The 21,562-nt window shown below is 37.8% G+C and overlaps 1 protein-coding gene across 6 annotated transcripts; it reads left to right on the top strand.

Annotated features, from left to right (window-relative positions):
* Positions 1-1,347: 1,347 nt before the first annotated feature.
* MTIF2 (mitochondrial translational initiation factor 2) lies at positions 1,348-21,245 on the top strand. Of its 6 annotated transcripts, XM_032877751.1 has the most exons (16): positions 1,348-1,409; positions 1,710-1,954; positions 3,202-3,424; positions 3,838-3,949; positions 6,313-6,484; positions 6,949-7,109; positions 8,008-8,184; positions 10,353-10,492; positions 12,710-12,834; positions 14,219-14,423; positions 14,755-15,007; positions 16,324-16,464; positions 18,497-18,661; positions 20,051-20,191; positions 20,769-20,954; positions 21,162-21,245. In XM_032877751.1, the coding sequence occupies exons 3-15, from the start codon at positions 3,209-3,211 to the stop codon at positions 20,939-20,941; spliced, it is 2,181 nt and encodes a 726-aa protein (XP_032733642.1). In that variant the 5' UTR covers positions 1,348-1,409; positions 1,710-1,954; positions 3,202-3,208; the 3' UTR covers positions 20,942-20,954; positions 21,162-21,245. The 6 variants fall into 6 exon arrangements, with proteins under 6 accessions (XP_032733642.1, XP_032733641.1, XP_032733643.1 ...); XM_032877750.1 differs by lacking the exon at positions 21,162-21,245 and having other exon boundaries at positions 20,769-20,970; XM_032877752.1 differs by lacking the exon at positions 21,162-21,245 and having other exon boundaries at positions 1,710-1,869; positions 20,769-20,970.
* Positions 21,246-21,562: the final 317 nt, after the last annotated feature.

Below are 21,562 nucleotides of genomic sequence, written 5' to 3' on the forward strand. Positions count from 1 at the left end.
TTCACGGTTAGAAAAACATCAGTTATTTTCGCTTAAAATTTGACCACTACTTTGATATTCAACCAACCAATTTCTGCTTGTTTTTTAAGTACTTGGTAAAGAAAATAAGAAAGCAAAATACAGTTTTTTGTAGAAATTGCACTTCGGTGGCTGTTTGTAAATGGTAAGTAAAATGATAGTAAATGGAATGAACTGTAATAGTTTTCAAATGTTTGTGTGTTAGGTTCGTTAAAAAAAAATTTCCAGGGCAGAGGTTTCCATTAATTATTCAGCAACGCTGATTGCACACCTGTGGCAGGCAGTGGGAAGACAAAAATCAAGGAAAGGAGGCATGACTTAGGAGGCGGATTATGGGAGGTAAGTATGCATTTGAATAAGAAATTCTTCTGTACCAAGGGTAGTGTTAGACCTTGAGGACAGAGTTAAAACAATACTTACACTCTTGAGAAACGGTGCAGGTTACAGTCAAGGGGACAGCCCAAAAGACATCATATCCAATCAAGCTGCGGGAGTGCTCTGGGAGGAAGCTGTAATAGTCGCAACAGCAAACCCTTATTATGAATCAGGTGTTCTTGCAAACCTTACAGCTCTTCTATAAAGCAGCTGCTATCATTACCATCGTGCAGAACCGAGGCACACAGAGTTCACACAACGTCCCCAGGCCTACACAACGGGGAATGAGCTGAGACTGGAACTCTGGCTACCCATAAATGAGGCGACTTTTGAAAGAGAAGGCGCCTCTCGCCCAGTGCTAGCGGGTTCTATCACCACATTCCCTTGCATTTTTCCCTCGTTAGTTATGTGTCTTTTTTTTTTTTTTTTGAAGATTTTATTTATTTATTTGACAGACAGAGATCACAAGTAGGCAGAGAGACAGGCAGAGAGAGGGAGGAAGCAGGCGCCCCGCCGAGCAGAGAGCCAGATGCGGGGCTCGATCCCAGGACCCTGAGACCATGACCCGAGCCGAAGGCAGAGGCTCAACCCACTGAGCCACCCAGGCGCCCCAGGTATGTGTCTTTTAAAAGCATATCATTTCTCCCACATTGCAACACCAAGGTAGCTCAAGTCTCAGTGTAGAGCAGCACTATGGGACTTCCAGAAAGTGAAGGGACGTGCCGAAGCGACTGCTGTCCCCGGGAGGCTGACACAGGTTGAAGTAGCGCCCAACCCCCAACCCCCAACCTCTGGGCGCCCACTGGGGAACCTCCGGCATCCCACTCCTGGCTGCCGCAGCTATTTCGGATTCGGGGATCCTATTTTCGGGAAGGACCTCTTCCGGCAGTACCGGAAGTCCATCGGGGACCTTTTCGGGGACGGACTGATGGGCTGACGTATTTTGTCCTGGGCCCGAAAGGTGATCTCCGCTTTGCTTCAGAGTCCGGTCGCCCAGGGCCTAATGTAGCAGCGAAGTGAGTGGGGTTTCCTTGCCGGGTCGTCCCGGGGGACGTGTATTGTTAGCCTGAAGTGGCAGTGGCACCGACTATAAACACTGAGCGATCAGAAGCCTTTCCGCGACGGCTTTAATCCCGGCGGGAATCCGCTCCTGGCGTAGCGAAAGCTTTATTCGGCCGGGAGCGGCGGGCTAGCTCCCGCTTCCCGCGAGCCCCGCATGCCCAGGACCCAAGCTTTCCCGGCCCGGGTTCCAGGCGAAGTTTTCGCCGGGTTCGAGGGCCGTCGTTTTTCTACAATGACTTCTTTTTACTTTTTAGATAAATTCCAAAGCTGACAGCTCCTACGTTAAGCCGTTTCCACTAACGCAGCTACGTATTTGTAGCATCTCTTTTCGGGTTCCGTGATGAGGATAGCCTAGCTGCGAAAGAACAGCGAATTGGGAGTCAGTCTGTCTTCTCGGCCTGTCATTAACTGGTGGTATGACCTTGGAGAAATCTTTTTGACCTCTCTGGACTCTTCGTTTTCCTTTTCTATGAAATGAGGAGCTTGGAATAAGTAGCAAGTAAGGTTCCTAACAGTTTTCACACCTGCATTATCACCCCCACCCCCGCCCCGCCCCGCAGTGTGTTTTTCAGTTACCTGTCTGTGCTTTAGTTAGTTTCCATGGAGTGCTTTTCTTTCCATTCTGCTAATTTATGCCCGTGTTACATCTCGTTTTAGGCTCATTAAAATTCTTTTTCTTAGAGGAATGAATCTCTTTACTTCTTAGGCCAGGGACATGTACCTAAGTAAGATTTTTTAAAAATGTGCCATTCTTGAGGTGTTTCATGTGCCTAAGAATCTTATATTGGAACTTTTAAGGACAGTAAATTCTGAAGGAAGGGACTCTGGCTCATTAAACTTTGAGTCAGCATCCTCAAATGTAATGCCTGGAAGATGGTACTCAAGAAATGTTGAGGAGAGAACCTGTACATCTTACATTATTTTAGTGGCTCTTTAAAAAGTGAAAAGCAAAGCTGTAGAAATGCAGTACTGAGAGCGGAAAGACAACTCAAGGAGAAAATAACTATACTCCTGAGTTCTGAATTACACTATTAAATTCTGTTGCAGTTTTCTCTTAGGTAACTCTTCTTTCATTACAAGAATAACATTCAAAAGGCATTATTCAATAGATATTTATTAGGCGCCTCCTTCCCACTCTAATCTTTTTTGGGGGAGGGGGAGGTCGGAAGAGGGAAAAATATTGAGGCTTGAAAGACAGTTCCAAGTAGAGATAGCATATGCAAGGATTCAAAAATTAGATGACAAGCCATTGGAAATTACAAGGGGGGTCAGAGATAGCTCGGAGATAGGAGGGAGGGGACGGTAAGAGTAACAGATGAAGTGAGAGGTTAGCAGAGGGCAGTTAATGAGTCCTTATATAGCATGTTTTCATTAAAGGGGATAATGGCCAGCCACTGGAGGGTGTTTAACAAAGAGCTGATAAGTTCAAAATTGCGTTTTAGAAAAGTCACTCTAGTTGTGATCTGGTTAGTTGATGTTTGAAGAATGAAAAAAAAATCACTTTGTAAATTGTATTTCAGTTCTGTTGTGGTAGGTACATTAACAATAATGATCGTTAACATCTACAGAATAGTTAGTATGAAATTCCATCTCCCTGAATTAGCCATGAGTTCTTTCAGGGCGGGAATCTAGCTGAACTTACTGTTGTAACTCTAGCACAGTGTTTTTCATGGAGTAGAAATCCACTTAATATTTGCTAACTTGATTTTCATATTAACCAAGATACTATTTTAAAACTTTCTCCAGGGGAAACATGAACCAGAAGATACTGAAATTGGAGAACTTACTACGATTTCACACTGTCTTTAGGCAGCTGCACAGCCTGGGTCAGAGAAGGTTAGCACAGTGGAATCATGTGTTTTCATCTGCTTACCCGGTGTGGACAGCTCAGCTCTGCATTCGGCCCTGGCAAACAGACCCGCTCATCGGGGCGGCTTTATCTCAATATAGGCTTCTAGTAACAAAGAAGGTAGTTACAGATTTCTATCAGTTACTATATTATTTGGTCTGAGATGAATTATTATATTATTATTATATATATATGTTATATATATATATATATTATTATTATTATATTATTTGGGTATATTGTCATTATAGAATTTTATTCCTTAATGCTGGACTCCAGGCAGTAAATCTTTGTGAGGAAGGCACATTCTAGTTTGTTGTTCATTAATGCTGATGAATTTGATTACTTGGAAATTAGTATATAATAGTGGAGTAGGGGCATAGGACGGTAAATTTTAATCTAAGGTTTAACTAGTTATGGGACTGTTGGTAGAAATAGGAGTTGTTATTATGGTAGATATTCCAGAATAAATCTATACTGTCACTTAAAGTTTTTTTTTTTTTCCTTCTGTATGCATCCTGAATTTCTAATAGGAAGAAAGATCACAGAAATCTCAGTTATTTTCAACAAAATCCAAAAAGGAGGTGGAGGTATGGATTGGAATGACTGTTGAGGAACTGGCCAGAGCAATGGAAAAAGACATAGGTGGGTCAGATAATTTTATAAGGAAAAATATGGGAAATGGAATACCTACATTTTTATTTGCAGTGAGACTGAAGACATTCAAAGATGAAAATTAGACTGATGGTTTAAAAAAGATGTTAAATCATTCCAGTATTTTTCACTTTAGGTCATAAACTCTAATTAGTTTCTTGTCTCTTTACCAGCCAAATATAGTTCTCTAAAATTTTGCTTTTAATAAAAGTGAAAAAGATTTTCTCATCTGCACTAACCCTTCTTTCTCAGAAATTCTGTAGGCTTTTAGAGTAAGTCCAGAGAAGGATTTTGGGCTGAGGTACTATATACTTAACTTTCCTTTTGTTGTCTGTAATTTCTGATTTTCTTTTTTCACTCATTATAACAATATCTGTAGTGCCAGCAGAAAAATATATTTTTTTAAGATTTTATTTATTCATTTGACAGAGATCACAAGTAGGCAGAGAGGCAGGCAGAGAGAGAGGAAGGGAAGCAGGCTCCCTGCTGAGCAGAGAGCCCGATGCGGGGCTTGATATCAGGACTCTGGGATCGTGATCTGAGCTGAAGGCAGAGGCTTTAACCCACTGAGCCACCCAGGCTCCCCCAGGAAAATATTTTTAATAGTAACTTTTTTCTTTTTTTTTAACAGTGCACTACTGCCTGTCTCTTTCTATCTCTGTGTTCATTGACTTCGTGTTGGTAGCTGAAATCAACCATGGTGGGATTATTTGCACTATGGAACTTGAGAAATGCTATAATAATGAAAGGTTTTTTCTTTTTTTTTTGGAGAGTCTTGTGAGTAAACCTTTACCTGCACACTAGTGAATAGGATATTCTTTTTGAATTGTGTTCTACTTATTTGAGGATCCCTTTCTTTCACATCTGTTTCTTGAAATATATATACATTTAAAAAAATTTTTTTTTTTAAGATTTTATTTATTTGATAGAGATCACAAGTAGGCAGAAAGGCAGGCAGGGGAGGAGCCGGAGGAAGCAGGCTCCCTGCTGTGCAGAGAGCCTGATACAGGGCTTGATCCCAGGATTCTGGGATCATGACCTGAGCTGAAGGCAGAGGCTTTAACCCACTGAGCCACCGAGGTGCTCCTTGAAATATATATTTAAAGGGTAATTGAAAGTCTAGAAACATAAAACTATTTACTTATTATCATCACAGATACATTAATTTATTATCTACAGGGAAATATGACAAATGAAAACAAAGTACATCAAGTAAAATGCAAAAAATAATAAGTAAATATTTGTCCTGTATTTCAAGACTTTTTGGACACCCTAAATAGGTACATAAATGAATAAATAAGTTATATGTGTTATGTTTATTCTGAGACACTCTGTATGTGTGTGTATATACATAAAATTGATCCTTATTATTTGGGGGTTTTTTGTTGCCGAATTCTCTAAAATGTATTTATAGCCCCAAATCAATATTCAGAATGCTTTTGCAGTCATTCCTGGACATGCGTGGAGCAGTGAAAAGTTTGAATTGCCCAATCACACATTCCTAGCTGAGGTTCAACAAAGCAACTTTTGCCTTTTGCTTTAGCTCTTATGCTGTAAACAAGCATCATTTTGTGGCTTATTTAATGTCATGTTTTCACATTTTTGTCCTTTTTGTTGATTTTGCTGATGAAAATGGTTCCTAAGCATAGTACTGAATGAAGTGCTGTTCAGTGTTACTAACTTGCAAGAAGGCCATAATGTGCTTTACAGAGAAAATACATGTGTTAGATAAACTATGTTCACGTACTGGGTTTAGTGCTTTTGGCTGTGAGTTCAGCATTACTGAATCAACAGTATATATTAAGTAAGATATCTTGAAACAGAAACACATAATATGTATTGATCGGCTAATGAAGATGTGATTGGGAACTGGAAGAACCTAACCTTGTATTTCCCCATGGATGATGGTTTAGTAGTTGTTAATTCAGTATTCGTGGTGGATTTATAGAACATACCCACCATGAATAATGAGAATTGACTATATATACATACACATTTATATATGTGTGTGACATGCATGACATGTGTAACTACACGTTTTCAAAGAACTAGGCTGTGATAAACTGCTCAGTATAAATGTATACAACCTGTAATGTTTTATGGGTAGCTCAGATGATTCTTATAGTACATAAATATTCAAATATTTATGAATGCAGCAATGTCAATATAGATGAATCATATTTTAAAGATTAATTTCTTTCAGCTTGTTTATGATTTGTTAACATTAGAGGAACAGCTTATATAGTTGTTCTTTTCATTGAGTGTATTGTTCATATTTAGACATTTTATTAATAGAGGTCACTTTTGTGAACATTTAATTCATGATCCTAAAAGGTCTTATCTCTTCCACCCAGATTGTGTATATGAAGCTTTAATGAACACTGCTATTGACTTAGATTCACTAGAAGCATACTCACGTTTAGATGAAGTCTGGATCAAAGAAGTAGTTAAGAAGGCGGGGATGAAGTTAAAATGGAGCAAATTAAAACAGGACAAAGTCAGAGAAAATAAAGATGCTGTAAGAAGGTAAAACTTAACCCTGTATATTGGTGGAAGGAAACCACATAGTTTTATTCACACTTTATAATGGAAAGATACACCTTAAAATTTTTTTGCAGTTAAATTGATGTGGAATATAGATTAAATTTTTCTTCAAAGTGTTTAAAACATTGGAAAGTATATTCACGTTATAAAACTCTGAGGGTTATATTTCTTAGTTTGCTGAGTGTGTATATTGATCCTGAACTTAAAAATCTTATTGAGTCTTATTGAATCTTAAAAATCTTATAGTTGTGAAGATGCCAACTGTACACGGGCAGTCATATATTTTGCTATAGGTCATTGCATTTATGGAAGAGGAAGATACTGCTATCTAATCAAAGCTGAATGTTGGGTTTTATTGTTAATGGTAGTGCACAGAGATGACTGCAAACCAATTTACTGGCTATAAAGATACTTAAGAAATGAAACTCCTTTGCTGTTAATTGTAGGCCTCAGGCAGATCCAGCTTTATTAACCCCAAGGTCCCCAGTTGTTACTATAATGGGCCATGTTGATCATGGGAAAACGACGTTACTTGACAAACTGCGAAAAACTCAAGTGGCAGCAATGGAAGCTGGAGGCATCACTCAGCACATTGGTGCCTTTCTTGGTATGGACACACATTATCTTACAATGTGCCTGGGACCCCCACATACTATTTTCTTAAACCGAGTGTCACAGTATGAGATAGACAAACTCAAAATAAAAGGGGAGCCTAGAGCTTAAAGCCATTGGTCTAATGAAATATAGAGCAGTTGGTTAATAAGGCTTATTTTATACATTCTATAGGAAGAAGATGATATTACCTTTTTTATCCTGGCTCATTCTTAGTTTGGTTTAATGAGGCTACAGTTCTTCAGTGCTAGGTTTTGATAACATTGTTAATAATTAAATAACAGCTAGTATTTATTGAGCACCTAGCAAGTGCCCAGCACTGTGGTGAGCACCTTATTTATATGCCTTATCTTTTTTATCTTCACAACAACATCATGAGGTAGGTATTGATATTCTTATTTATAGATAAGGATGCTGAGGCTTGTGTAGATTTAAGCTACTTGTTGAGGGTATCCAGCTAGTAAGTGGCAGAGCCAGGATTTACACTCAAGGCTGGGTTTGGGCTCAAATTCTAAGCTTCTAACCATATACTAAATAGCATTTGTTGCTGAGGGTAGTTGTGCAGCTGATGTTTGCTAATGAAGGGGAGACTGCCTATTAACTGTTGCTCTGTTCTCCAGAATTGATACATACCAGTTGCTTTTTTATGAAAAGTATATTCTAGAAAGAGTTTAAGTTTGAAATTATTACATGGAAGGAAAACCCTAAAGGTTTCACTGCTTTGTTATTTTTCAGTGTGAAATGATGATCTGTATTGTTCCTGATTAAGATTAATGGAAAGAATAAGTCATTTTAAGAATTGTTGATTCTGTTTGATAATTTCACATGTATTTCTTTGTATTAAGAAAGTACATATTTGAGTCCTCAGTGTTCTTGGGTTTCTCTTTCCACAGTCTCTCTGCCTTCTGGGGAAAAGATTACCTTTCTGGATACTCCAGGACATGCTGCTTTCTCAGCAATGAGAGCCAGAGGTGCTCAGGTCACTGACATTGTCATATTGGTTGTAGCTGCAGATGACGGAGTGATGAAACAAACTGTAGAATCTATTCAGCATGCCAAAGATGCTCAAGGTACCATGTGGTTGACTTACGTATATCAGGAAAGAAGTTGCCTTTTAAAAAAAAAAAAAAAAGTTCTACTTAAAGTCGTTCTTTTGGGGCACTTTACATGGAGCTCATATAATCTTTCTGGCAATCCCAGGATTATTACACCTCTTTACAGATAGGGCTCAAAGACAGTTGAATTGTTTTCCCACAGACATAACTACTAAGAAGAGTGTAGTAGGATTCAACTGGGTATGTGGGATCACAAATACAGTCCTTCCAATACTGTTTCCTTACTTGGCATGGTGTGAGAATTTAATGGCTTCCAGTGACTTTTTAAAAAATTTTTATCATGGAAATTTTAAACAGTTACAGAAGTAAGAACAGAATAATAAACTTCTATGTATCCATCATCTGAATACATTAGGAGTTGCAAAGTGGTGATATTCTATTGTTCCTTGTTCATTTGTTGTCCGGAATTCTCGGAAAGGAACTTTTCAGGGTGCCTGGGTGGTTCAGTCATTTAAGTATCTGCATTTGACTCAGGTCATGATCTTGAAATCCCAGGATAAACTCTCGAGTCTGGCTCCCTGCTCAGTGGGGAGTCTGCTTCTCCCTCTCCCTCTGCTCCTTCCCCTACTCATGCTCATTTGCTCTCTCAAGTAAATAAATAAAATCTTAAAAAAAACGTAAAGAGAAACTTCTCCTTCATATGCTTAAAATAAGTTCTTATTTGGTCAAAGGTATAAAATTGAACTTTTAGAAAATCACTTAGCTATCTTCTCTCTTGCTTCTTCATTTAAAAACTTTAGTAATAGCCACTCCCTCCACACACATACTTTGTACATTCATTCTTACTCTGATATGACCCTACACCCACTGAGAAAATAACTGCTCTCTTGAGAAAATGTACCTGATGAAGCATGCATCATATTCCCCTAGGTTTGTTGGCACGAGAAAATTTTCCATATTTGGAATCTGGTCTTCTAGTTTCCAGTATTACTTTTGCCTTTTTAATTCTTCAAAACTGCCTTAGTGGAATGGACTATGTTCATAGTGATTCTAGGGAATATAACAAAAAGAGGAAAGTGATAAATTTGCTGGGGATTTGCATAAAGCAGGTAGTTGAGATAGGATGAATTTCTTACATCATACTTTTTTTTTTTTTTTTAAGATTTTATTTATTTATTTGACAGAGATCACAAGTAGGCAGAGAGGCACGTAGAGAGAGAGGAGGAAGCAGGCTCCCCACTGAGCAGAGAGCCCGATGCCGGGCTCAATCCCAGGACCCTGTGATCTGACCTGAGCTGAAGGCAGAGACTTTCACTCACTGAACCACCCAGGCACCCCTACATCATGCTTTCTATACCTGTTCTCTTGTCCCTGTTAAGTTCCAGTTCATTCATACAGAATGTACTTTTTCATAATAGTAGCTTGTGGATTGTATGAGTTTTTTGTGTCTGTTTTCAATTTTCCTTCTTTTGATACCTGAGGAAATTACAAAGTTGATTCCCAACCAGAGAATTATCTCATAGCATTTTATGCAATTTCTCTAATGTGAGGGTGTGTTTAATATTGACAAGTAGATTATAAGATTATTTGGCTCATTCATTAAGCAAACATTTATTGAGACTCTACTATGATACTCAATGAGTATGTATGAATAAAGAATTGCTGTAAATCCTAAAAGAAAGTGTATAATAATGCTACTTAGTTTCACCTCAGAATGCAGTGTCGGGCTTTAAATGACTTAATAGCTAGTTGCAGATGATCTAGTAGTTTAGAATTGGATTAAAATCTTCTCTTAATTTTTTTTTTTTTTTTTTTTGCCTGGAGATTATCTTCAGTGTAGTTGCTGATAATTACATTTAGGTTAAAAGATAGGCCTTTCTCTACTCAAAATGCTGTTTTTTGTTTGGTTGGTTTTTATCATCTTAGGTATCTGTTCTTAATTCAGAATCTGCTTATAATGATAGTTTTGACATCTCACATCCAGAATCCTTCCTTATGTGCAGAAGGCAGAGTAAAGGGGGTCTAAAGCACGTTTTTTTTTTGTTTTGTTTTGTTTTTTGAGATCTGTCTTTTAGCTTAGTACATCTACTGAGTAAAGAGAAAGCCAGAAAAATTTGGTGTCTCACTCTCAATACCTGGCTTTGAAGGTGTCTTCATCTGCTCTCTTTTTAACTCTCTTTTAGTTCCTATCGTCCTTGCCATAAACAAATGTGACAAAGCTGAGGCTGATCCTGAAAAAGTGAAAAAAGAACTGCTAGCTTATGACGTGGTCTGTGAAGATTATGGCGGCGATGTCCAAGCAGTGCACATCTCTGCACTCACGGTAAATGCAGGCAGCTCAGAGATGATGTGTCCAGATGGGCCTGCTGTACCTAATGCAGAAAGTGCCCAGAAACAACATCTTGACACATAGCATTTCTGTTGTTTAGAAGTCCTCTGTAGTACTAGGCAAAGCTGGTATCATCACCTTGCTTTGGCAGATCACCAGTCCAGGGTTACACAGCTGAATAGTGTCCAGGAGAAGTCCATACCTAATGCTTTTCTAGCTTTTTTATTTTTTATTTTTTTAAGATTTTTATTTATTTGACAGACAGAGATCACAAGTAGGCAGAGAGGCAGGCAGAGAGAGAGGGAGAAGCAGGCTCCCTGCTGAGCAGAGAGCCCGATGCGGGGCTCAATCCCAGGACCCTGGGATCATGACCTGATCTGAAGGCAGAGGCTTTAACCCACTGAGCCACCCAGGAGCCCCCATACCTAATGCATTTCTTATTATGAGATATGTAGAATGAGAACAAATGGTGAATGTGAGGATAGGGTTACAGTAGGCTGCTAAAGACTTTTTTAAGCAGAAATGAAATCAATTTGTAATAAAAAGTACTTGTTTCTATAGTGGAAAAAATATAGGTTTAGGGCATTTAAGGGAGATTTAAACAAAAACTTCACTAATACAAAGATAAAAACATTTGGGTTCAGTTTGTTGTTACTGATTAATTCAGTGTTTCTGTGAATTAAATTGCTATAAGTTTATGTTATTTATGATGAATTCCATTGTCTTCTCAGTGACCAATTATTATTTTCTGATTAAAAAACACCAGGGAAGCTGAGTATCTGTTGTATGACAGCATTTTCCAATTCTCTTATCCTATACAGGTTGCTGCTAAGTGACATTTCCTTTTTTGTCCATTCTTGCCATATTCCATCGTTTGTACATAATATACTTTTTTTCTCCTCATTCACTGAAGGATGATACTATATTTAGCCACCTTCCTCTAGTTACGTCTCATTTTATCTTTAATTTTCCTAAATTTGTTACCTCTAAGATGCTTAGCAATCATGCCTCCATTAATAGTAAAGCCATGCCTGTTTTTCTCTGAAACTCATAAAATGCTACCTTGCGTTGTTATCTTTCCACTCTACCCCGATTGCTTTTGCACTCTGAAAGCCATGTGGCAAGACTAAAACATTTGAAGGCATGGTCACCTTTTCTCCCCAGGTACCAGGAGGTGAGTAGATAAATGTAAAGCTGCTTAGCCACACTTGGAGTCAGGGCAGAGATGATTTCTGGGGAGTTGAGGAAATTGGGAGGGAGTGGCAGGAAGTAAGATGAGGCCTTTTTTTCCAAGTAGAGATAGAAGACACTTCATGCAAAGAAATAGCCTAGCTCTGCTTTTCAGGACAGGATTTTGTAAATTGGAATAAATACTAGTAATAAGTGGATAGGTGAGCAAGTTATTTTATCAGCTTTGTTTACACTTATCCTATTTTTTTATACTCTGACAACTGAACAATCCCTTAGCTGACTCAGAGAATGGAAAAATCCCTTGCCCGTCAGTTCCATCTCCACATAATCAGCTGTGTGATCTTGGAGCCGTAGAAAGCATAGTAAACTTGGATCATTAAAGGTGAAACAGTCATCTAATCTAGCTTCCTCGTTTTACAGTTGAGGAAAGGAGATCCAGGGGGGAGAAGTGATTCTTCAAGATTGTATAGCTGGGTGATTACAGAGTATATCTTAAAGCCTGGGTCTGGTTCATACTTTTTCTCCTTATTTATTTAATAAGAGTAAGTAATGTTTGATATACTTATTTCATAGCATTCTTAAGTTGATCAAATGAAATAATAGATGTGAAAGCTTGTTCAGTTGGATAAACTTCAAGTGCAAAATAGCATTGTAAAGAAAGTAGAGACATGTGGAGGAGAGAGAATGAATGAATGAATGAAGCATATGTTTATGAAAGAGTATTAAAGAGCACACTAGTGGCCATTCTTCCTTGAAAGATCTGTCCCTGGATCAGGTTTTCTTGCTTTACCTTCCTTTGTTCTTTCTTCCCTTTCTTTCCTCCCTCCCTCCCTTTTTCCCTTCTTCCCCTCCTCCTTTCCTCCTTTCCTTGCTTCCTTTCTAATTAGATAATTCATGCTTTTAATGCTTAAAGAGAAACATATAATAAACTGTAAAGAATAGTTTGGCTTTCTGACCTTCGTATATAAATTTACAGATAATATTTTATTATTGTATGTTAACACTTTTTTTTTGTTACAGGGTGATAATCTGATGGCTTTGGCAGAGGCAACAGTTGCTTTGGCAGAAATGTTAGAATTGAAAGCAGATTCCACTGGTCCAGTAGAAGGAACAGTAATAGAATCTTTCACAGACAAAGGAAGAGGGTAGGACTTTAAAAATTCTTGCTTTTTAATAATTTTGTTTCATTGTTTTTAAGACTTGATTATATAACAGTGTATTATTTTTATTGTTAGACATGGACAATATTTTTTTTCTTTTTATTTAAAGATTTTATTTATTTGACAGAGAGACACAGCGAGAGAGGGAACACAAGTAGGGGGAGTGGGAGAGGGAGAAGCAGGCTTCCCACCAAGCTGGGAGCCTGATGTGGGGCTCGATCCCAGGACCCTGAATCATGACCTGAGCTAAAGGTAGATGCTTAATGACTGAGCCACCCAGGTGCCCCATGAACAATATTTTCAAAGCATTTGCTTTGAAAAGCATTTTATTGCACTAGCACATAGAACAAAAGATGCAGTTATTAGTAGACCATAGCAACTATCTCTATGTATCTACTAGTCACATTTAGATGACATAAGTAGTTCAGTTTGAATTTTTTTTTTCCCACTGACTTAACTGAATTTGTAAATAAAGCCTCATAGACCAACAAATAGGAATGAAATAGTAATTGTTGCATTTTAGGGTTCTTAGATTATTTATGTCCTTCCCCATTAATATAATATATAAGAAGGTCTTTGGATTGCTCTTTTCTTCTTTAATTTTTCTCCCTATCAGCAAGAAGTTTCACTGCTTAACAAATTAGTTACAGAAAGAGGATGAGGTTTCTGTCAGAACACTCAGTTATCTGCACTTTCCACTACCATACGCTTATAAGAAATGGTTTTGTTTTTCCATTTTTCAAAAAAATTGTGATAAAAGAAGCATAACATTAAATTTACCATCTTAACCATTTTTAAGTATATCGTTCAGTAGTATTAAGTATATTCACATTGCTGTTCAACAGATCTCTAGAACTTTTTAATCCTGTAAAACTGAAACTGCATACCTGTGAAACACTAATTTCCTCTCCTTTCTTCCCCAGCCCTTAGCAACTATCTTTCAGTTCTCTGTTTCTGTGATTTTGATTACTTTAGATACTTCGTATGGGTGGAATCATACAGTGTTTGTCCTTTTTAACTGGCTTATTTCACTTAGCATAATGTCCTTGAGGTAGGTTCGTTCATGTTGGAGCATATGAAAGGGCTTTCCTTCTTTTTTAAGCTGGCATAATTTTCCATTGTATGTATATACTGCATTTTCTTTATTTTTCAGTTGATGGACATTTGGTTTGCTTCCACCTTTTGGCAATTAAGTAGAAATGTTTTTATAGTATGAAAGCCTGCATGGGAAGTGGGATTAAACCGTGTGTGTACATAATATATGTATATATATATTTAAGTCTCATAAAGATATCTTTGCTCTACTTAAGAAAATGTTCTTACATCCTGATTATAGCATTAAGAATATATACATTTCTTTTCATTTTAGTCCTGTTACTACAGCTATAATTCAAAGAGGAACTTTGAGGAAAGGCTCGATTCTGGTTGCTGGAAAGAGTTGGGCAAAAGTACGCTTAATGTTTGATGAGAATGGAAAAACAATCCATGAAGCCTGCCCCAGCATGCCAGTGGGAATTGTAGGCTGGAGAGACCTCCCTTCTGCAGGAGATGAAATTCTTGAAGTAGAATCTGAGGTATATTAAGCTAATTCCTACATATTCGATATGATAACAGTGGTTTTAAGTATTAATCTCTAATGTCATACCAAATAAGTATAGTTATGTTAACAAATACTTTTAGACTATAAGGGCCTGTGAGGGGGCCAGTAGTGCCATTTTAGATTTTGGCTATAGAATTTTTAAAAACTTGAGCTAATATTTTTAAATTAAATCATCTGTTACACACAAAGCTCCCAGATTAAAGTTTTATATAGGAGTTAAGCTAAGCTAAGTTGGGGAAAAATATAATGCATAAATTATTGGTTTCTATTTAATTAAATAATGCCTGTTTTTTTTCCCTGTAAAGCCAAGGGCACGTGCAGTTGTTGACTGGAGAAAGTATGAGCTGGAACAGGAGAAAAATAAAGAGGATCTAAAAATAATAGAAGAAAAGCGAAAGGAGCACCAAGAAGCACATCAGAAAGCCCGTGAGAAGTATGGCAACGTACACTGGAAGGAGAGATCCTTTCTAAAGTACCAAGAAAGAAAAGAACAAAAACCCTTGAAGGCAAAAGAGAAAGAAGAAAGGGATTCACACGTTCTTCCTATAATTATTAAAGGTGACTTTAGAAAGATTGTACTTTAAAACTAATTTTTTAAATATATGTATTTTTTCATTCTCACAATTTGGGCCATTAAATTTAAGCTAAAATTATTTTGGCATTTAGGGGTAGTGTGTGGTTTTTTTTTTAAACATTTATTTATTTATTTATTTGAGAGAGAAACTGAGAAAGAAGGAGAGGGGCAGAGAAAGTAAAGCAGGCTCCGTCCACGTTGAGCTCGGAACCCAACACAGTCCTTGATCCCATGACCTGATGAGCCAAAGCCAAGAGTCCAATGCTTAACCTACTGTGCTATCCAGGTGTCCCAGGAGGAGATTTTTTTTTTTTTTTTTTTTAAAGATTTTATTTATTTATTTGTCAGAGAGAGAGAGCGCAAGAGCGCGAGAGCAAGAGTGAGCACAGGCAGACAGAGTGGCAGGCAGAGTCAGTTGGAGAAGCAGGCTCCCCACTGAGCAAGGAGCCCGTTGCGGGACTCGATCCCAGGACGCTGGGATCATGACCTGAGCCAGAGGCAGCTGCTTAACCAACTGAGCCACCCAGGCGTCCCGAGATTTTTTTTTTTAATTGAGATGTAATTGACATATAACATTATGTTAGTGTCTGGTATATAACATAATGATTTGATATTAGTATATATTGCAAAATGACCATCACAGTTAGTCTAGCTAACATCCATCATCGTACATAATTACAAAATTTTTTTTCTTGTGATAAGAACTTTTTCTAGATCTCTATTAGCAACTTTCAAATATGTAATACAGTATTACTAACTATAGTTGTTATACTGTATGTTACATCTCATGACTTACTTATTTTGTAACCAGAAGTTCATGCCTTTGCCCTCCTTCACCATTTTTGCCCATCCCTTACTGGAGGAGATTTTTTTTTTTTTTTTTAAAGAATTTTATTTATTTATTTGATAGACAGAGATCAGAAGTAGGCAGAGAGGCAGGCAGAGAGAGAGAGAGGAAGGGAAGCAGGCTCGCTGCTGAGCAGAGAGCCCGATGCGGGGCTCAATCCCAGGACCCTGGGATCATGACCTGAGCCGAAGGCAGAGGCTTAACCCACTGAGCCACCCAGGCGCCCCTGGAGGAGATTTTAATAAACATTTTTCTTGCTGATTTTGTTGTAAATGTACATTTGGTTCATTATACTTTATTTAAAGTTAAATAGATAATTATAATGCTAAACCTAAATAAAAATGGATTTAGTGGTAAATGGCATTCCTGTTATGGCTTTTAATAGATTTTTGTCATTTCTGTGTCTGTTAATGCCTCTTAACACCAGTAACTTTAAACTTCTGCTGCATTTAGGTGATGTTGATGGTTCCGTTGAGGCCATTGTGAACATCATGGATACCTATGATGCTTCACATGAGTGTGAACTTGAATTAGTACATTTTGGTGTGGGTGATGTCAGTGAAAATGATGTTAACCTTGCTGAAACATTTCGTGGTAAGGATTCTCTTTGCTATTGGTTTAACTGTGTTCCCTAGAACACAGTGTGAACCATTTGCTTCTGTCTTTTGTTGCTTGGCTAGTCAATCTGCCATTTACCCTTAGAAGCATCCCCCTTCCTGCTGTAGTGGAGCCCTAGCCATGGAGCCGAATGGAATGTGCAGTATTGCAGCCGTAGCTCTGCTCATTGTCCCTGTACTGCAACCTTCGGGAACTCTCAAGCCTCAGTAGTGTTTCTTGTTTTGTTTTGGTTTGGTTTTTGAAGATTACTGTCCTCTGCCCCCTCCCAATTCCCCACCCAGTCCAAGGTTGGTTATCCTTTATTTAGACTTGGATGCTCTTAATACTGTAATCAGCCTCTTCAGCACTTCATCTTTTTACTTTTGTCTACCTGTTTTTTGTTTATTGGTAATTTTACAAGTCCTATCTCTTAAATTCAAAGCTGTTTTTAGCTTTAGTGTATGTGCTTCCAAAGCGAGCGCTGTTTTTAGCTTTAAATGTCTAGAAGGCGGGGGGGACTGTTTATTAGTTGAACTTATGATATACAAAAAGTACAAAAAGGTGACTCATGACTGTCACTTTAAGTCTATCGAGCAAAGCACCAACATTTTATTGAGTAATTAATGAATCACTTAGAAAGGAGCTACCTCATGACTGGACTTGGTTAAAATTAGATGTTACCTGTACTATTGAAAAGGTATGTTTAGTAATGCTGGTTAATTCCAAGTATTTTCTAGGCACTGACTGGCCTACGCTATACTGTGAAATGTTGATAGTATGTTGAATGAATTCTTAATGATAAGACTTTCAAACACACTTTGGTTGTGTTTTTCTCTTAAGTAGTTTGCATTATTTTTTTTCACTTAAGGTAAGAGTGTTTTGCCTTTTTTTTTTTTTTTTAAGATTTTATTTATGTGTCAGAGAGAGAAAGAGTGAGCACAAGCAGATGGAGTGGGCAGAGGGAGAAGCAGGCTCCTCACTGAGCAAGGAGCACTAAGTGGAACTTGATCTCAAGACCCTGGGATCATGACCTGAGCCAAAGGCAGACACTTAACAAACTGAACCAACCAGGCGTCTCAACAGTGTTGTACTTTTTTATTCCCTCCAAATTATTTGCAGTTAAATACATACTTTTTTTTTTTTTCTTAAGATTTATTTATTTGAGAGAGAAAAAGAGTGTGTGTGAGCAGGGGGAGTGGCAGGAGAAGAAGCAGAATTCCTGCAGAGGGTGGAGCTCCATCCCACCGCCCTGAGATCATGACTAGAGCCAAAATTAAGAGTCAGACACTCAACCTGCTGAGCCACCCATGTGCCCATAAATACACGATTCTTTGGTAAAATGGTCAGCTCCATGGAAATTCATTTCTAAAATAACTCTTGATCTTTACCAATTAAGTTACTGTTATTGACCATCTTTTGGGCAAATTAATACTTATGAGTAACCCGCAAAAAGTTGTAGACAATAAGATTATAATTTAGTAATACAGTTATTAAAATAATGTATTTCAGCCCTAATCAATTTTTATTTCTCTGGTATAAGAATCAAAGTTGTGTTTAGCATACTGCCTTGCATACTATGGGCACTTTTGTCTCTTAAATGGATGGATTTAAAAATCATAATTTTCCTTATTAAATGATAATTTATAAAATCTTGTCATTAATTTGGAAACTAATAAGTTTTCATGAGAAAAAATTACAGAATTTCTCATTTTCCGTACTTGCTTTTAATTTACATAGAAGGAAATAAAACTATTTTTTATAAGATTTTATTTATTAGAGAGAGAGAGAACAAGCTCAAGTTGCGGGGGCGGGGTAGTGCTAGTGGCAGAGAGAGGGAGAAACAGGCTTCCCGCTGAGCAGAGCCCGATGCAGAGCTCGATCCCAGGACCCTGAGATTATGACCTGAGTTGAAGGCAGACACTGACACCCAGGTGCCCTGCAAATAAAACAATATTTAGATTTGAGTTTCTACTTGAAAGAAGTGTTTAATGCAGTATTTGTGTTACTTTATTGTTTTTCTGCTTGCCAGGTGTTATATATGGCTTCAATGTGAATGTAGGCAATGTTATCCTAAAGTCTGCTGCAAAAAAAGGAGTAAAAATTAAACTTCACAAAATCATTTACCACCTGATTGAAGATTTGCAGGAGGAATTGAGCAGCAGATTGCCGTGCACTGTGGAAGAGCATGCAATAGGTGAGTGTTCACTGAATTTTGAAAATTCTTATCTTAGGTGCTGTAAATAACACTTGAAAGCAAAGTTTAGGGGAAAATGTAGTTCACTGTTGAAATATCTTCACTGTTCCAATATATATCCTGTGTTGTAGAAAAAAATGACTACTATGGATCTATTCAGTGTAACTACATATGTATTGTAAACACCTGCCATCTGCGACATTGTGCTTCTGCCTTGAGCATACAGAGGCCCTAAAATTTAGACATCAACAACTAATTGTAGTACAAATTAGACCGTAATGGGGAGGATAAAGATTATATATAGTGCTGTGGAGGAAGCCATTGATTTTTGTCCTGGAAGCTGGCAGGGAAATCCACCATGAGAAGATGGTTAACTTTACATTTAAGTATCACGTATTTAAAAACTTTCTTCTAGCATATCCCTTGGCCAGCTGGAAACCTAAATTTATGAGACTTACTTAACCATTTTCTCTGTTCTTACGGTCCGGAGATTTTAGATTTTTTTTCTGACCTGTTAAACATGATGATAATTTAATTTTCAGTGAAAAAAATTAAGCTTGAGTCACAGAATTAGTATTCTTAAGTGGATATAAATTACCCATGGGGAGATAAAAATAAGTCAGCTAAAAACAAATTTTTTTTTTTTTTAAGGATTTATTTGTCATAGAGAAAGTACACAAGCAGGGGGAACACCAGGCAGAGGGAGATGCAGGCTCCCTCCTGAGCAAGGAGATCAATATGGGACTCGATCCCAGGACCCTGGGATCATGACCTGAGCTGAAGGCAGATGCTCAACTGACCAGGCCACCCAGGTGTCCCAACAGATGATCTTTGAGAAAATATAGAGGGACAGCTGAAAAGTAGGTTTTAATGGAACAGACAGTAAACTATAATCTTCTAATACATTTTATTCAGCTAAGAAAATGAATTCCACTTTCTTTTGTTTATTCTTTTGGCAAACATGTATTCTTGTGATGTTCTTTTCCAAGAAAACCCAGGGATTTCATGGTTTTTTTTTTGTTTTTTTAAGATTTTTATTTGAGAGAGCCACTGTGCGCACAAGACTGAGAGGGAGAACAGGAGTGGGGGAGCGGTAGAGGGAGAAGCAGGCTCCCCACTGGGATTCAGGGGCTACATCCCAGGACCCTGGGATCATGACCTGAGCCAAAGGCAGAGGCTTAACTAAGTAAGCCATCCAGGAACCCCTCATGTTTATGTTTCTAATAGTGGTCAGGAAAATAAAGTTGGCAGAATCAAAGAAAACTTGGATTTCTATCTGTGCTTGAGTTTGTATTTTTCTCACTTCCGTTCTTGCCATGCGGAATATGTGAAATTATGTATTTCTTAGAATCTTTGTTTTCTGTGTACTTAATATTCTTTTTTCTTAAGGTGAAGCTTCTATATTAGCTACCTTTTCTGTAACAGAAGGGAAGAAGAAAGTTCCTGTGGCTGGCTGCAGAGTCCAAAAGGGACAGTTAGAAAAACAAAAAAAATTTAAATTAATCCGTAATGGAGAGCTTATTTGGAAGGGTAAGCAACATCACAGTCTGTTTCTAATAGACATCAGATCCAGTCACCAAAACCGTATTCTGTATAACCATCGGAGAATCGTTCACTCCCGTATCCTTGTTCAGGCCATTCCTTCTTGGGAACTCAAACCTGGTCTTGGTGATGGGCTCCCTCCAAGTTCTAATAACCTATAATAATAATCCTAGTAAGTCAGGAATCTAATTTTCTAAGCTTCTAAAAATTGGCCCCAAAACTACCTTTCTAGCTGTGTTCTGTACTTTTCTGCAACACTGTATTTGCTTACTTCCTTTTGACCTTTGCCTGTAGTCTTTTGCGGAGTTTATCTCATTAAGTCCTGAATATGCCAGTCCTCTGCAAAGTCCCTTTGAAATGGGAGATTTAGTTATCTTTCACTGCAAACCCTGTCTTGTTTACAGCAAACCATTTTCCTTTGGATTTTCCATAGTATTTAGTTGTCATTTAAAGTGACCGTAAAACTCAAGAATTTCAGTTTTAATTTCAATACCAGCTGTATAGCACTTAGTAGTATTTATTTCTTGTTGCATATATATGTACCTTGGATTTTTTCTGTTTTAAGGTTCATTAAGCTCATTGAAACACCATAAAGATGACGTTTCAGTCATCAAAACTGGAATGGATTGCGGTCTCAGTTTGAGTGAAGAAAAGATAGAATTTAAAGTGGGAGATGAAATTATTTGTTATGAAGAAAAACAATTTCCAGCCAAGACTTCCTGGGATCCAGGATTTTAAAATTTTATTAAAAATGTAAACAATGGGACGCCTGGGTGGCTCAGTTGGTTGGACGACTGCCTTCGGCTCAGGTCATGACCCCGGAGTCCCAGGATCGGGATCGGGATCGAGTCCCGCATCGGGCTCCCAGCTCCATGGGGAGTCTGCTTCTCTCTCTGACCTTCTCCTCGCTCATGCTCTGTGTCTCTCTCAAATAAATAAATAAAATATTAAAAAAAAAATGTAAACAATGGGGTGCCTGGTAGAGCATATTAACTCTTAATCCCAGGGCTCAAACCGTATGCTGGGCGGATTATTACTTAAAAAAATAAATTAAAAACTATAAACAAATGTCTTGCTTTATTGTAGAGAGCAACTAGTTTTGCTTTAGTGAAGGTAAGAATTCACCACTTCTGGTCAAAAAATACCCTACTAGTTACTCCAAATACTAACATGGATAACTTGTCAAAACACTACAGAAATAGGAAACCTTATTTAAGCATGACTCCAAGTAGAAATCCTGAAAAGAATGGTGTGGTAAAAGGCAATTAATTATTGGTGTGCCATAGAATATAATCACTTTATAATAAACTTCAAGTCCGTGTTTTAGTTGAGTGGTATCAAGATAAGCAAACCTCCCTG

This window comes from Lontra canadensis, unplaced genomic scaffold, assembly GCF_010015895.1.
Source record: "Lontra canadensis isolate GAN:19392208 unplaced genomic scaffold, GSC_riverotter_1.0 scaffold61, whole genome shotgun sequence".
NCBI lineage: Eukaryota > Metazoa > Chordata > Mammalia > Carnivora > Mustelidae > Lontra > Lontra canadensis.